Source organism: Barbatula barbatula (genome assembly GCF_947034865.1).
Source record: "Barbatula barbatula genome assembly, chromosome: 2".
Lineage (NCBI taxonomy): Eukaryota > Metazoa > Chordata > Actinopteri > Cypriniformes > Nemacheilidae > Barbatula > Barbatula barbatula.
Genome location: NC_136767.1, coordinates 28,910,950 through 28,927,084, shown reverse-complemented (window position 1 = coordinate 28,927,084; position 16,135 = coordinate 28,910,950). Strand labels below are relative to the sequence as shown.

At 38.2% G+C, this 16,135-nt stretch overlaps 1 protein-coding gene across 1 annotated transcript; it reads left to right on the top strand.

Annotated features, from left to right (window-relative positions):
* The first annotated feature begins 903 nt into the window (after positions 1–903).
* On the top strand, positions 904–14,680 carry rabl6a (RAB, member RAS oncogene family-like 6a). Its single transcript, XM_079477554.1, has 16 exons — positions 904–1,159; positions 3,004–3,464; positions 4,275–4,409; positions 4,492–4,540; positions 5,216–5,270; positions 5,515–5,606; positions 6,501–6,641; positions 7,068–7,173; positions 7,988–8,091; positions 8,278–8,654; positions 9,890–10,064; positions 10,155–10,352; positions 10,677–10,905; positions 11,079–11,265; positions 11,537–11,592; positions 11,966–14,680. The coding sequence occupies exons 2-16, from the start codon at positions 3,335–3,337 to the stop codon at positions 12,158–12,160; spliced, it is 2,229 nt and encodes a 742-aa protein (XP_079333680.1). The 5' UTR covers positions 904–1,159; positions 3,004–3,334; the 3' UTR covers positions 12,161–14,680.
* Positions 14,681–16,135: the final 1,455 nt, after the last annotated feature.

Here is a 16,135-nt window from a genome sequence, read left to right as displayed (position 1 = left end):
GGGAGATGATTTCACAATTCTACATTGTTATTTTACCACTCGAGTCATCGTTGCAATTCCACCGCTACAGGCGCCATAGTATGGCAAGCCGAATTACCTTTTAATCATTGTCAGGATATTATTTTTTCATGCATGGCGTATGTATGTATTATTTGACAAAATACTTGAGTGAGAATGCAGTTTAAGTCTTTTTACTTAGAGACTTAGATATTTGCATAGATACATGCCTATTATAAATGTGTATTTTGTGTGTTCACACATCATAGACTGTCATAAAATCACACATTTGTGATTATCCACTCTAATGTTGCTCCGGAAACCATGTGGATTATGTTTAAATGCAAGGATTAAACAGGGTCTTACCAGAACAAGCCATGTCACGCAAGCTAAAGACAGACAACAAGATAAAAAATTAAAATGTAATTAATTTTAAAAGTGAGTGAGACAGAGCGGGTAGAGAGAAGACTAGGGGCAGCTTAACCTACACGTGGTTAGCTAAGTTTGAGTTGGACATAACATATGATCTGACTCAATCAAGTACTTTTGCCCCTCGAAATAAAAGAAGGAACAACAGTGGCGTAAAACTGCTTCGGGCGTATATCTACCGGCTCCAGGTCTGCAGCCTCCCTTACTCAATTTTTCAACAGTTCAGTTTTTACTAGTGAAAATGTAATTACTAATATTAAAAAAAGACAAATTTCCACTAGTAGACGTTATATTCTTGATATAAAAAATCTAATGTATATAACAAAAATGCATATCCTGAGAATGATTAAACGCTAAATCGGATTGCCACACCATAGAGCCGTCGTTCGTTATTCCACCGCTAGAGGGCCACAGAGGCGTTATTCAACGTTCCGCCCGCAGAGGCGCCATTGAGCGTTTTTTACGTCACCTCTCTCTCCTCACGGCATTCCACAGCTGACGCTGAGAGGAACGAGAGATGCTACGGAAATGTTTCCCTCGCCTTCCACAAACACCAGAAAACCGCAAAATGTGACCGAAACATCCTGACCGAAGAGCGTCGAGCAGGTAACGAGGCTGTTGAGAATAAAACGGCTCTGGTTTGACGTCGACTCGGGTTTTGATTCGCTTTGGCGGTGATGGCCCTCGAACCAACAGACGAGGGCAAATAATTCACGTCAGTGAATAAACGCGGGTGAGAATCACACTTACATACCGTGAATACAAACCTCCACTGCAGGCTGTTTTTATGGGATTCGTGAGCTCGTAATGGGGTTGAAATGACATTGGAGTGCTGTCTGAGGTAATTATGGAGGGTTTTGCGTTATAATGTTATGTAATGCAATGTTATTACTATAGATATGTGCTTACAATGGTACATATTATATAATGCAGCGTTGTAATATAGAAATATTGTAGTCTCTGTTGACCCATTTAGTCAGAAAATTCTTACATTTACTTGACAAATATTTGTTATTCTTCAGTCAACACCAGAAATGACACGTGCAGAAACGTAAACATGCCTTTTTGGCTTCTCACACATATTTTTGTGTGAGGTTTCAATCCTCTTTCTATGGAAGCCCGTTTCCGCCAGGGTTGGGAATATTTTTCGACTTAGTATCTCATAATAATGACTTGGTAAGTCATAATAATGAGAAACTAAGTCGAAATTAGTAAGTCAAAATAATGCTTAGTAAGTCATAATAATGACTTGGTAAGTCACTTAGTATCATAATAATGACTTAGTAAGTATCATAATACTTATGATACTTAGTATCATAATAATGACTTAGTAAGTTATTATGACTTACTAAGTCATTATTATGAGATACTAAGTCATTATTATGAGTTACTAAGTTAATAAGTCATTATTATGAGTTACTAAGTCATTATTATGAGATACTAAGTCATTATTATGAGATACTAAGTCATTATTATGAGATACTAAGTCATTATTATGAGTTACTAAGTCATTATTATGAGATACTAAGTCATTATTATGAGTTACTAAGTCATTATTATGAGATACTAAGTCATTATTATGAGTTACTAAGTTAATAAGTCATTATTATGAGATACTAAGTCATTATTATGAGATAGTAAGTCATTATTATGAGATACTAAGTCATTATTATGAGTTACTAAGTCATTATTATGAGATACTAAGTCATTATTATGAGATACTAAGTCATTATTATGAGATACTAAGTCATTATTATGAGATACTAAGTCATTATTATGAGATACTAAGTCATTATTATGAGATACTAAGTCATTATTATGAGATACTAAGTCATTATTATGAGATACTAAGTCATTATTATGAGATACTAAGTCATTATTATGAGATACTAAGTCATTATTATGAGATACTAAGTCATTATTATGAGATACTAAGTCATTATTATGAGATACTAAGTCATTATTATGAGTTACTAAGTCATTATTATGAGATACTAAGTCATTATTATGAGATACTAAGTCATTATTATGAGATACTAACTCATTATTATGAGATACTAACTCATTATCATGAGATACTAAGTCATTATTATGAGATACTAAGTCATTATTATGAGATACTAAGTCATTATTATGAGTTACTAAGTCATTATTATGAGTTACTAACTCATTATTATGAGAATACTAAGTCATTATTATGAGTTACTAAGTCATTATTATGATTTACTAATTCAAAAAATATTCCCAGCCCTGGCGGAAACGGGCTTCCATATCTTTTAGATTATATACAGTAATAGTTATACAGTAAGACGATTCTGTCATCAGTCCTTCATGTCATACAAGTCTGTAAATGACTCTTTCTTCTTCTGTGGTTTCATACAATAGAAGTCCATGGGGGTTAAAGTTCTTTGGTTCTTTCCCAATATCGTGTGTTGTGTTCTGCAGTCATGCGGATGAGTAAATGATAAAACAATTTTAGTTCCTATATTATACTCATAAAACACTCTTTTGCTGTCATTGTATCTATTGTGTTTTTGTTGTATTGTATCTAAAATGTCAAAATCTGTCGTCCCACAGATGATGCCTGTGAACCAGGATGGCTAGATATCACCGCAACGTTTACAGTAGCTCAGACGGCACACTTTTTGGATCGTGAAGTAAACTCACCTTCAGCAAACAGGATCTGTCAACATCATAGTTCTCCAAAGAACACGCCCCCGCCCCCCCCCGAGCTGAAAATATTGACCACGGACTTCACCTTTGACCTGCTTTAACAAACAGTGGGAAAATGTGGCCTAAATCATATTTACCCTAAATATGTCCAGTCATTAAACCGTGTGAACTCTTCAACCTGTAACTGTTTATAAAGTAGCTGACTTTCAGAGCTGTTTAAGAGCTTTAGATCAAGATGTTTACCGCCCTGAAGAAGCTGGTCGGCTCTGAAGCTGTACAGCTGAGGGATAGAAATATTCCCGCAGGCTTGCAGTCCATGAATCAGAGTCTACAGAGACGCTTTGCCAAGGGCGTACAATACAACAGTAAGAGTTTCACCTTTAATCTAATATTACTTGAGTAGAGGTTCTTACAGATCATTTCTGCAGAGCGTTTTCCATGTTCTCTATTTGTGACTAATGTTTGGCTTGTTTATTGCGTGAGGCTATGGAATGGGATATATAAGACTTCGACGTTAAATTTGGTTGTCGAAATAGTAGAGAATATGTGACCCTGAATCACAAAAAAAGGAGCAGGGGAACATTTTAGGTAAAAGCCAAAAAGGCATTGTATGGCTCAAAATGATGGATTTTTCTTTTATGACAAATATCTTTAGGATATTAAGTAAAGATCATGTTCTATGAAGATTTTGTTGTAAATTTCATACCCTAGATATATAAAAACTTTATTTTTGTTAGTGGATGGCCTGCAGCCAGTAAGATGGAGCTGTCGCAAGCTTGTGTTTTGACACGCGATGCTCCAGCAGAAAGCGTTTCCTCATTGATTTCGCTGTGAAAACCGGTCGGGCAGTTTCCACTGCTCTGTGTTGATGAAATATGCATGAATGATACACGATCACCCACCTACTGGCCTATTTTTCCGCCGCTTCTGCGTGTAGGAGGTGTCTTTATTTAGTTCACAGATCTCTCAAGACACCAGCCATATTAATGTTAATAAAAAAGTATTTTCAACAATTTTTCAAAACAAATACAGTCTAATCAAACACAAAGTGGGAAACAGTACATCATTTGTGATTTTCCTGTGTCCTGTAGAAACAAATTAATGAGGAATATTTTTGGGGGTTCAGAGTTCATGCAAAGATTTGAATCCAAAATTGTTTTCCTGTCTTGATTCAGTGAAAATAGTCATCCGTGGAGACAGGAACACGGGTAAAAGCGCCCTTTGGCACCGGCTTCAAGGGAAGAAGTTTTTAGAGGAGTACATTCCCACCCAAGAGATCCAGGTCACCAGCATTCACTGGAACTACAAAAGTAAGTAACATCTAAGATGTAGCAGAACCTGATGACAGTAACTTTCCGATTCTAACATTTGTGTTTACATTTTCTCTTTCAGCAACAGATGATGTAGTGAAGGTTGAAGTCTGGGACGTGGTTGATAAAGGTGAGTTTTTAAGAAGCACACTGTAATGAGAGGCTTATACAAAGAAAATCTAAGTTTGCGATTAAAGGTTTTTGGTTATTTTATAAGTGTAACTAGTTCAATGCACTTTTTTTGTTTTCTTGGTTTGCAAATAAAGGTCAAAAACTTCCTCTTCCAGAGGGTGTAGGTGAGAACGGACTGTTCTGCAGTCGTCTGTTTAGTAATGAAGTAGTTAAACATTAAGCAGTGAGTTTTGTGTGTGTGTGGTACTGTGATCTTATCTTCTCTTACTATAAAACGTCCCAAAATAGATGTGATGTTCAGTAGATTCACGTGGACAAAGTTTTCTAACGTTCATTTTTAAAAACATCATTTACTGTGGTTTGTCATGAACACACAAACTTGTATTATCATGTTTTTCATTTGCAGTAGCTGACAAGCGGTTGTTTATCTGGGAATTAAATGCATTTTAGAGTTTCATTCTTCCAAAGTTATTTCTTCCCTGAGCTCTGTTTAAATACTACATTTGTCAGGAAACGTTGGCACTTCATGCCATATCAGAGAATGATGTTAGTCATCTCTGATGGGTGCTGGATGAGTGATTTTGTGCATGCGTGAATGTCGTGTCTCAGACTCACAGTGAACTACTGAAGTACAGCCACACTAATTGTAATGTCTGTGTTTGTCAAACTACTGGAGGGAAAGGAAAACGGCGCGGAGAAAATCTGAAACTGGAAAATGAACCTCAGGAGGTATTTGCAGTAATTTTCCATTGTTTGTTTACGCTAATCTATATATGATATTGTTAAATGATTTGATTATATAAGAAATAACACCTCAGATTCAATTAAACCATTATAGTATTGGGTAAATGGTACAAAAGAGAAGAAAGTAAACTTGCTTAAGTTGAAAAAACCACAGCTTCATCGGAAGCATTTCTAAATGAGATACTACACAGTAATGGTGGTTTAGTTGAGATTTTCTTTCTCTGTGCAGTCAGAAACAGACGTGGCCCTTGATGCAGAGTTCCTGGACGTCTACAAGAACTGTAACGGTGTCATCCTGATGTTCGACATCACCAAACAGTGGTGAGAACTGTCTTGTCCGTCCACAATCCACATCCATTCTCCCAGAACCCCACATTCATTATTCCATCTCACCCTCTGTTCCTCTTTCGCTATATCACTCTGTGTGATACGACAGTCAACCGTGGTCGGATCAAGTGCCAGAACTGAGTGTTGGGTTGCAGCGGGTCATAGAGAGAGAGAGAGAGAGAGAGAGAGTCTCTTTCTCAGTAGATTTGAAGCTGCTTTCAGGAACAAACAAAACAATGAAACCAATATCTGACTGCAGCCTGGTGTCTCAAAGGTTCTGACTGTGTTTATCTCTCTGCTCTATAAATCTAGCTTCTCTTTGCTTTTAACACAGCACATTGAGTCTCTTTTTGTTTGCGAAGTAAAACTGCTGTATTTTGTGATTGAGCGACTTTTTGACGCTTGCATTAATCTTTTGTTCGTCCTTGAAACATCCCTGTAGTCAAACCTGAATTGAATCTAATTAGACATTATTCATTTTCTTGTGTTAATTTCACAATACCGCAATACATTAACTAGAAAGCTGTGGGATTCTTTCATATGGAGACTCGCGTTTGGACCGCCAATAATAAATCACAATATCTGATCACTTGTTATGACCTCATGATTTTTTTCACTTCTTGATCAGTACTGAAATCAGAAACATCTAAAGGGGACAAATTTACCATGATTATTGTCATGATTTCTGGGGCTCTCCAGCTAGTAAACAAACTTGTTTGCTTTACAATTAAGCTCGCTAATGTAACGCTTGGCTTTCAAAGAATCTTTCGTGCCGACATTTATGTGTGTCAAGTTTGGTAGTCACAGGGACAATTATTAACATAAGAAAAGTAATATAAATAATAAGACTATAATAATGAGAACAATGCATGTATTTCTTTGATGCAGGACGTTCAACTACATCCTTAGGGAACTGCCAAAAGTGCCGACACACATTCCAGTGTGTGTATTGGGAAATCAGCGGGACATGGGCGAGCACAGGGTCATCTTACCCGATGACATCAGAGACTTCATCAACAATCTGAACAGGTGGGCACTGCATTAGACATACAAGGTAATAACTTCAACACCAGGTCTTCAAAAAAAACTCTCCATATGTAAAGTTTTCTGTGGGTATATATAACAACGTGTCTACACCGGACGTGGTGCGATGCGATAAAAGACAATAAAACGCATTAAAACCTGTTATAATTTAACATTTTGTCCACACTAGATGCAATCAGTCCCATTAGAACAAGCCGTTTGTCGTGCCGCACCGCATCCGGTGTAGACACGGTGTAGGAGTAATGCTAAAGGCCCGTTCACACCATAAACGATTGAAGAACATCCACACTTATTAAACTTCTGGTGTGGACTTTGACTTGTAAAATATTAATTCATGTCATGCCAACAATATCGTATTTGTGTTTGTTGCTATATCTTTTCATTTATATCCATCATCCTGTATGATTTCAGACCTCCGGGCTCCTCCTACATCCACTATGCCGAATCCTCCATGAAGAATGGCTTTGGACTCAAATACCTTCATCGTTTCTTCAATATACCCTTCCTGCAGCTTCAGGTCAGTGGATGAGCATGTCAAAGACACAATGTCGATTTTGGTTTAGTAGTTCTTCGTAGTGGAATGTTGACGTATAGTATGCGCATCGTAGAGATCCTGCTCTGGATGATCTATGAGTTTTTATTTTGAATTTTAGTTCAGTTGAACTTGTCGCTTCCTGTTTCTGTCAGCAGTACATCACCATATGTGATTGCTTTGTCGTAACCTTATAATCCTCATTTTGCGTTTCTTGAGACTCCTGAGACTGAATGGCATGAATTAATAAGGCAGGTTTAATTTAGCAGGATCAGTGTTGACTGCTGTGTCTTATATGTCAGAATCTGATTCTCTTCCTACGGTCATTCTCCAGTCAGCAGGTTCATGGACATGTTTATGTGGATATTTTATTAACTGCATATCATAGCGATGTTTGCAAATAAAACCTATACAGGATCATAAACGCACATCAAAGCTATGTAAAGCTTTACACCTTTAGATTAGAAACATTGTTGCACAATGTATGAACGAAATGTAGATCTCACTCCGATCTGAAGCGTTTGTTGTCTTTTTATTGGAGTTTGTTTAACTTGATGAAAAGTATGTGGGGTCCTAATCTAAACCTGTAAACATGTTAACTGGATGGTGTTGATTTGTGCTTTCTAGGTTATAAGCTTTTACATTAATGATAGAGGTGAAACATGTTTCTTCACGTTTCTTGCTGGGGCGCGGCGTCTTGCATTTAATGAAACTTTCAGCCGTGTGTCGAGATCTGTTTTCCTCTTCATGCTATTATCTTCCATCATGAGGTTGATGTGGCGTCTGTTTGTGTTTGTAGAGAGAAACTCTGTTACGGCAGTTGGAGACTAATCAACTCGACATCGATGCCATGTTGGAGGAGCTCAGCGTTCAGCAAGAGACGGAAGACCAGAACTATGACATGTGAGTGTGAATGCGCACAGTTTTTTATGAGATATGATGCACAGACTGGGAGAAAGCTAACATGCTTTTTAATTGCAGTAGCGGACAGTCTCATATTTAAATACAGTATAACAACTATGAAGTTAACACACTCCTTTTTTGTACAAACACATTTGTTATATGAAATAAAATCAGCTCTCTTTTCAGATTTCTGGAGATGAAGGAGACCCGTAAAGCTTATGGCTCTCCAGCACCCTCTAATGGCCAGAGCCCATCCTCAGGCTCCCAGTCACCCGTGGTGCTGCCCGGAGCCACCTCACCTAGTAACTCCAGCCCCAGTACCCCACAGGCCCCTCCCCCTTACCCGGCCCAGTCTGCACCTCCACCCCCTCCATCTATACCCCACCCCGCTGCCCAGACAACAGCCGCCCACTTACCCCAGACCCAGGCACCATCACAAACCCAAGAGCCTCTGGCACCGATGCCCTCTACAGCTCAACCAGTACCTCCTCCTGCCCAGAAACGAGGCTTCATCTCACGCCTGTTCGGATCCTCTGCTGCAGAGACTTCATCAGACAAATCAGGTCCGTTTTTGTTCATTCACAGCAAACATGGAATAGAGAAGCTAACAGTGTGATATGCTAATAAGAAGAAGAAATGCACAGTGCACAATACAATACGTTTTTAAAGTATGGAACTAAAGTTAGAAAAATCGTTTCTTCTGTTTTTACGGTTTGAATGATTTAAAATAATCTCTAACCATTTGTCTTGCATGTATTTTATATTTATGTACATATATATTTGGGCTCTTTCACAATTAATCTCATCCAGAATTAGAGTTTGGGTTTATAAAAATATATGTCTGTTCACTGTGCATATTTATTTTGTAATTATAAACATTCACATACATGTATATATTTAAGACCAACATAAAATGTGAAAATGAATAAATGTTTATATTCAATTTAAATTATATAAAATATTAATATATACGTGTAGATATTCCAAAAATGTACATGTGTTTATAGACACAAAATAAATATGCACAGTGCACAGACATGTATTATGTACAAAGATAATTAAAATATTCGATTAATCATGGAAAAGCCCTAGTTTAATGATGTTACAGTTGTCATCCGCAAGAGAAAATTCTTTATTGGATGTGATCTTACTTTGTAAGTTCACAGGATGCTAAATAAATTAGTGTGATGTAATAAGGAAGCTGCCTTGGGTCAGAACTGGTGATGTTATTTAAATGAAAGGTTGTAGGTTTGCACCACTCAAAGGTCGACGCATAATAATAAACTTGATTATTATTGTGCTTTTGAGTAAGACTCGAGACTTGAGTATCCCTGTGATGTGAATAAAGATATCAAAACAGTGGCCTTCACAACCTTTGTAGTTTTGCTAATGTGAGTGTGTGTACTGTGTATCGAGGGTCAGTTCTACAGGGACTACACCGATCATTTACTGAATACCAATGAGCCATTATCAGACGACACCAGCCTGCCATTGCAAAGCCATTACTGAGACTAGTGGACTGAGAAGCACACACACACGCAGCTATGCACCAATGCATTTGCTGCTGCATTGCAGATCCAGGGGGATGCTGCAAATCACATCCATCAATACTGTGTCCGTATGTCACAGGGATGATGAGGTTATTCATAGGCTTCATATATAAATATCACTTACGAATACAACCCTCCCTTAATTTTTCTCACAATTACAGTGGACAAATGCAAACACATAATTTTTCTTGTTTCTCCAATACGGGATATCAAACAGTAATATCTATGTGGTGTTGTATCTTTTTCAGACACTGTGGTTTCTGACAGCCCCAAGCCTTCTGGAAACGTCCAGAACGTCGACAACTTTGTGCCGGAGGTCGGCCTTGACCGGGGCTTTCTGGAAGATGGTGGAACAGCAGCAAAGTCAGTAGTTAAATCAAAGAAAAAACCTAAAGAAAGAGCTCCAATCCTGGACAGTGACAGGTGACTCCTTCAGCTCAGTTTGTAGAGCATTGCGGTTAAAGAGGTAATGGTGATTTTTTTGTTTCACATTTGCTCTTGTCTTTTCCTCAGTGATGCAGAGGGTCGGGGAAATCCTCTGGTTTCAGGTTTCCAGGACGATTTAGATCCAGATGACAAAGTGATGTGTCAGCTGGCCGTTAAAGCTGCCGTCCCGAGCATGGGCGTCACCCTCACAAGTGATGAAGAGGGGGACGGTTCATCTCTACCCTCGGCTTTCCAAAACAAAGACATCATACTGAACACAAAAGGGTCTGAAGCAGCTGTTAAGCGGTCTTGTTTTCTAAAAGAAAGACAAACATGTTGAGACCTGACCAGAAGCTTCTTGCTTTAATGAATGCTAATGAGTTTTAAAAATACAAACTATTTCATCAGCAGAGAAACTTATTTGCAGGCAAAACAAATCAGGACTTGTAATAATGTTGTTCTGTTTCATAAATTGCTATTATCTGCTCTTTTGTTTATACAGATAGTCTAGACGAATAGATTGATGTATCGATAATGAATCAGAAATCATTAAAAAAATCTTTTACTGCTCTTTTATTTACAATAACCAGACGTGTAATTCTCCCTCAGATCTTCAGTGAACTCGGTCAAACAACAGCAGTCCCGGTCAAAAGCAGCCGAAAGACCCCAAAGCCTAGGATCTGTCGTGCAGCGACAAGGTGGGAAGACAGGGGGTGCTGTTGAAACCGAATCCGATTCGGATCATGATGCTCCTCCAGTCGCTGAACAGATGCTGTCGTTTGTCATGGATGACCCAGACTTTGAAAGCGAAGAGCTCCATGTACCCAAGATCAAGAAGGTAGAGAATCATTAGAGAAATGGCATGATGAACCTTTTCTGTCTTATGTTAATACTTGATATTATACGAAATAACAATTAGAAAATAATTTAGACTCATCCATCAGTGTGTCAAAGCAAACAGCACATTTGATTCAGTTGGAAGCTACTTTATGTCATCTCTGTTTCTCATAGGAGGTCTTTTCATCTCGCAATGATGAATTTGATGGGTTTAATGATGGTTTCGTGTTAACTGGGCTTCCAGAGCCTCCCAAACCTGCCAACCCCTCCTTCCAGAATCCCGGCAATGACATTGACCTCTTTGGTCTGGGGTTTGAAGAAACGACTTGTAAGAGTAAAGACAGCAGCGATGACCCAGACGGTAACAATAACCAACGGCTCTTTAATAATCCCAATTTACATTTGCAAGTATCCCCCAAAGAAATATACATTTAAAATAACACATCAGGCGTGAGAAAATGTCCTACTTAAATATTTTCATTCATGTGTAAATTCAGAGGGATCACATTCTTCCTCTGTATTTTTGTAGTTGTGGATTCCACTATTCTCTTAAGTTTATTATTTTTTACTTACCATAAGTAAAACCATATTTCTTAGTATAAATGAGCCTTAGGACCTGCTTTATCTTGCAGACAATGAAAGCAGGCACTCGAAGGACAAGAAGAAGAAGAAAAAGAAAAGCAAAGAGGTACAAAATATAATCGAATGATATTAAAACATTCTTTTGAAACACCAAGCTGTATTAGAGCTTAAAAAAATGACACAAAATGTAATTCCATACCAGAGCTTTGAGGTTTTTTGTGTGTGTTTTGTTTGTGAGAGAATCTGTTGTAACGCAAGACAAATTTCAGACTTCGTCTGACAAAGAAGTTGTATCAGTTACAGTACAAAATCTAAACCAAATATAAAAGGGAAGTATTACCCTAGAGATATTTTTTTTATTAGCCATTAAACATGAAATATTGCTCAACCATTAGCACATTTTTAAACTTAACTTTTGTGCCTTCTGATTTGTTACACACATTGAAATAACATGAATTTGATTTTTTGTGTGTGTCTAGGAGGATGAAAAAAGCAGCAAAAAACGGCACAAACACAAGAAAAAGGAAAAAGAAGAATCTGGAACAGGGGACGAGAAAGAAAAGAGGAAGAAGAAATCGAAGAGCAAGAAATCAGGACCTGTGGATGATCTAGAGGCCTTCCTGGCTGGGGAGGGGCCAGTAAACACTGAGGGCGGAGACTACGAGGAACTATAGAGCTCCATCTAACCAATCAGGGTTTGACATCAAACTGACTGCCGTCATCAGATCATGGTCTGATTCACTCCACATCTGTTTTGCAGTGCCTAACCTCTTTGAGTTTTGACAACAGTTCGTTCTTCCGGCTTCGCATTTTAGGTGGAGATTTCTGGAGTTGGCACATAGGTTTACTTTATCCCAGTTTCCAGAATGAACATCAGTATTTTAAGAGCGTTAAATGGTTTGTTATTGACAGACAGATTTCACTTAGATTCCCTAGATTTGATTCCGTTATTATCTCCATAAACAATCACCTAACAGAAACCAAAATGTGTCACCGACACTTGATGAGGTTGAACACAGTTTAGCTTTATTAGTTTTGTGTGTGTGTTTGTGTCTATGTCAGTTTATGTGTACGTACTGTATGTGTTGCGTGTGTTTGCATGCATGGACAATTGTATGTTTTCAATTCGGAAATGTGTATAGCGGATATTCGCACAATTATTCCACAAATTAGGCTTTTTTCATACGACTCGGTGTGACTCGGTTCTTAGTAAAATAATAATTTAATGTAAACTGTTGTGTTTAAGGAAAATAAGAATCGTTTGGTTTTCAAAAGGAATATTAAGTAAATGTTCAGTGCAACTATTTATGTCAGAATGGTTTACACGGAAACATGTTCGACTTTCAAGAACAACGCCGTTGAGTTTTCGTGTCTCATAAATTAAGCCTTGCATGACGCTCACTGTCTTCCAGACGTTTCTGAATGTCCTTGTACATTAGGCTGTCAAAAAACAAATTATCCTTTGTTTTGGATAATAAATCCATCTAGAATTTATTTACATATAAATTCATTTATTTTAGATCGTTTATAAAACCGCAAGCAGTGTCAATCAGTTTTTCTTTTTCATTTGTAATGAGGCAGATAGTCAAATTATAATTCATTACCGTTATAACTACAAAAACCTTTTTTTATTTTAAAATGTTAAAACAAAGTTTCGTATTTATAGTTTGTGATAAAACATTACAAAGAATTGTTCAATACATCCGTTCTCTTGTTGTGTGTAGATTTGTTGTGTGAAAATCCTGTATTACTATAAATGTGCACCATCAGCAAAGCTTCCTCCTCAATGACCTCCAGGAAATTTAACGCAACACAACTGTGACTTTAAACATGATCACAGGTTTCTGTGACGCCACGCTGATTTCAACTCTTCCCACAGTTATACTGCACTCGGTGACCTAAACGAAAAAAAAGGACAGAACAATACGTACAATTGTGAAAGTCGGAACATAATATTTTGAATGAACGCATTTATACTTTGTAATAGTTGTTATAGTCACGAGTTCTGAAAATATCTCGGGCTTCTGTGATCCCAATATGTATCGATGAATGAAAATGATCTAGACAAATGATTGTTTACTCTCGGGAATCGATTCATGAAACAAGCAGATTTAATTTAAATGTAAATTGTTGGAAACCGTTCTAAATTAGTTTCATAAATGAGACTCAATATTTATTTGCAACACTGCAAGCATGACTTTTTATTTTCCATCAAATAACCAAAATCATTTCAATTGTTTTGCACCTTCGTGAGTGAAATGTGTTATTTTAAATGGTTTAAATCTTAAATCTGTCGTTTGCTTTCCTCGATTAAGATAATATAATGAAGAATGTACTTTCTGCCTCGTAAGAGAAAGACTATGGAAGGGTGCTGTGTGATATAGGTCCCTTCGTACTGGAATCGTGGAAAATGTTTGAACTTCTGGTTGTTGTGGCCCAACGTGTCCATCCGGCCATGGATTTACTCTACACTCCCTCAGGCATGGATACGCTTCCACCCTGACGACTGAATGTTTATACCCGCTTGTGAAGATGTCATCCCAGAATCCTCAAGAGTGTGTTAACTTACCAGATCTCTAGATTCATTCCCACGTGTCTTCATCGATCATCACGTGCATCTCTTCTTCGCAAATCAAGTGTGCTGTCATCCCCACACGCGCTACCGAGAGCATGTGATGCGTCGCACCGTTGCTATGGAGACACACGCCTGGGAGAATTGTCTCTACACGCTCACTGTGATAAATACTCACGCTCTCCTGGATAAACAAGACTCGACTACTCCCACTCCAAACCAGTACAGGGCCACAACCTCGAACACATATCATCATCTTTATTGACTCCAAAGGGCCCTTGGTTTATTTATTTTATCTCTAAACAAGAAAGGGAGACGGGCAGTGATCTTGTCGGTGCTGACTGACCGTGGAACTGCATGCAATTACGAACAGCGTTACACAGCGTCTGTTTTTATGGACCTCTTCAGATTTACTGTAAAAGTGTTTGTAGGAACGCTACTTTTAAACCTTATTGTTTGGTTTTATTATCCAGCATATACATTCCAAAGCCTTTGTGTTTATTTAGCCATTCATGATTGTGGAAAAGGTTGCCTATTTATTTTTTGTTCCCCTGTTTCACTACCCACAGTGTTCATGTTTCATTTACTTGTTTCAATTGTGTAATAAATGCAAGAAAATTTCAGCTTGTGTGTCATGTTTTTATTTAAGTTTTAGTCACGGTTCATTTCACCCCAAACATAATCATAATAATGCTACATTAATTTTAGTTTATGACACTTAAACGTGATGACATATACTTTCTCTATTTTCTCTTGTTTGCTTCATTTTTAACGCTGTGCTTTTAACCACCGGGCTAACATTATTTACTCTTTCTTTTTGGACACGCAGACCTTTTTTAGGTTTGTGTCATCGCCCCTGGAGGGAGCAGGGAAGTGCAGTGATGTCACTCGGGTCTCAAGGGAAGTGCTGTGATGTCACACAGGTCTCAGATGAGATGAGCCTGACTGTTTAATGTTGCTATGCAACTAATGGCATCAATATATAGTATAATTGGTGTACACAGAAGTTGAACACTTGGAAGCGTTGTGTTGAACAAATGATGGTTTGTCTGATGTGTATGTCTGTTATAGAATGTTGCACGGACCCAATCGATGGCTGAGAGGTTTGTCATGTCTGGGGGGAACGGTGCAACACTGGTCCTTTAAATACGCAATTGTGTGTGCAACTCCAGGCAGGGGCGGGTGGGTTGTGTAGGTTGTGGAGTGACGCAGATGGTCATGTCAGTTCTGGCTCTTTGTTGCGTGTTGACAGGCCGAATGCAACGCACATCTGCCTGACCACACACACACGTGTTGACTCACAGCGCCTCCATGACAACCAGACCAGCACAGCCCCATCAAGACTCAGACCAAAATAACTTGCATCACACACACACTGTTCTTCAGCACGGTGCGGCTGTCAAGAGAAAGCGTGCCATTATTTCAACTTGATTTTTAAATATTTCTTTTGAATCTCAGAAAAGTTGCATCAGCTCTTCGTGCATGGTGTCCACTATATTCTCTTGCTTAAAGGTTTTTGTCGTTAGACCGGAAGGTGTTGGCTTTTGGAATAGTTGTAATGGTTGTAATGATAATCTTTTGAGGATAAAGTTATGATAAAGTTTTTCAGGAGTAGTGATGATGAGTAATTGTGCTTTATAAGCTTTTGAATGAGAAACTGAAAAGCTCATTTACTTCCAGTATCATTGATCATTTAGTGCATCTGTATGTTGTTCTGTTAGCAGCAGATGAAGCTGTATGAAGGGCCGAGCTGCGTGTGGGCTGCTTAAATGTCTATTTAAAGTCACATGACTCTTTGCTGAAATACTCCTCATTACCTTAGTAAGTATGCATCTCTCTTTCAGTTATTCTCTCACTCACTCGCTTATTCTCTCTCTTCCTCACTCTGCATCTCTTTCTCTCACTTTCCCTTTCTCTTCCTGCCCATGCCTCTCACTAACTCAATCGCTTTCTCTCTGCCTCTCCCCCTTTCCACTTACTCACTCTCTCTTCTTTGCCTCTCTCGCTCTCTCTCTCTCTCTCTCTCTCTCTCTCTCTCTCTCTCTCTCTCTCTCTTCTTTGAGTGTTTAAATGTGCT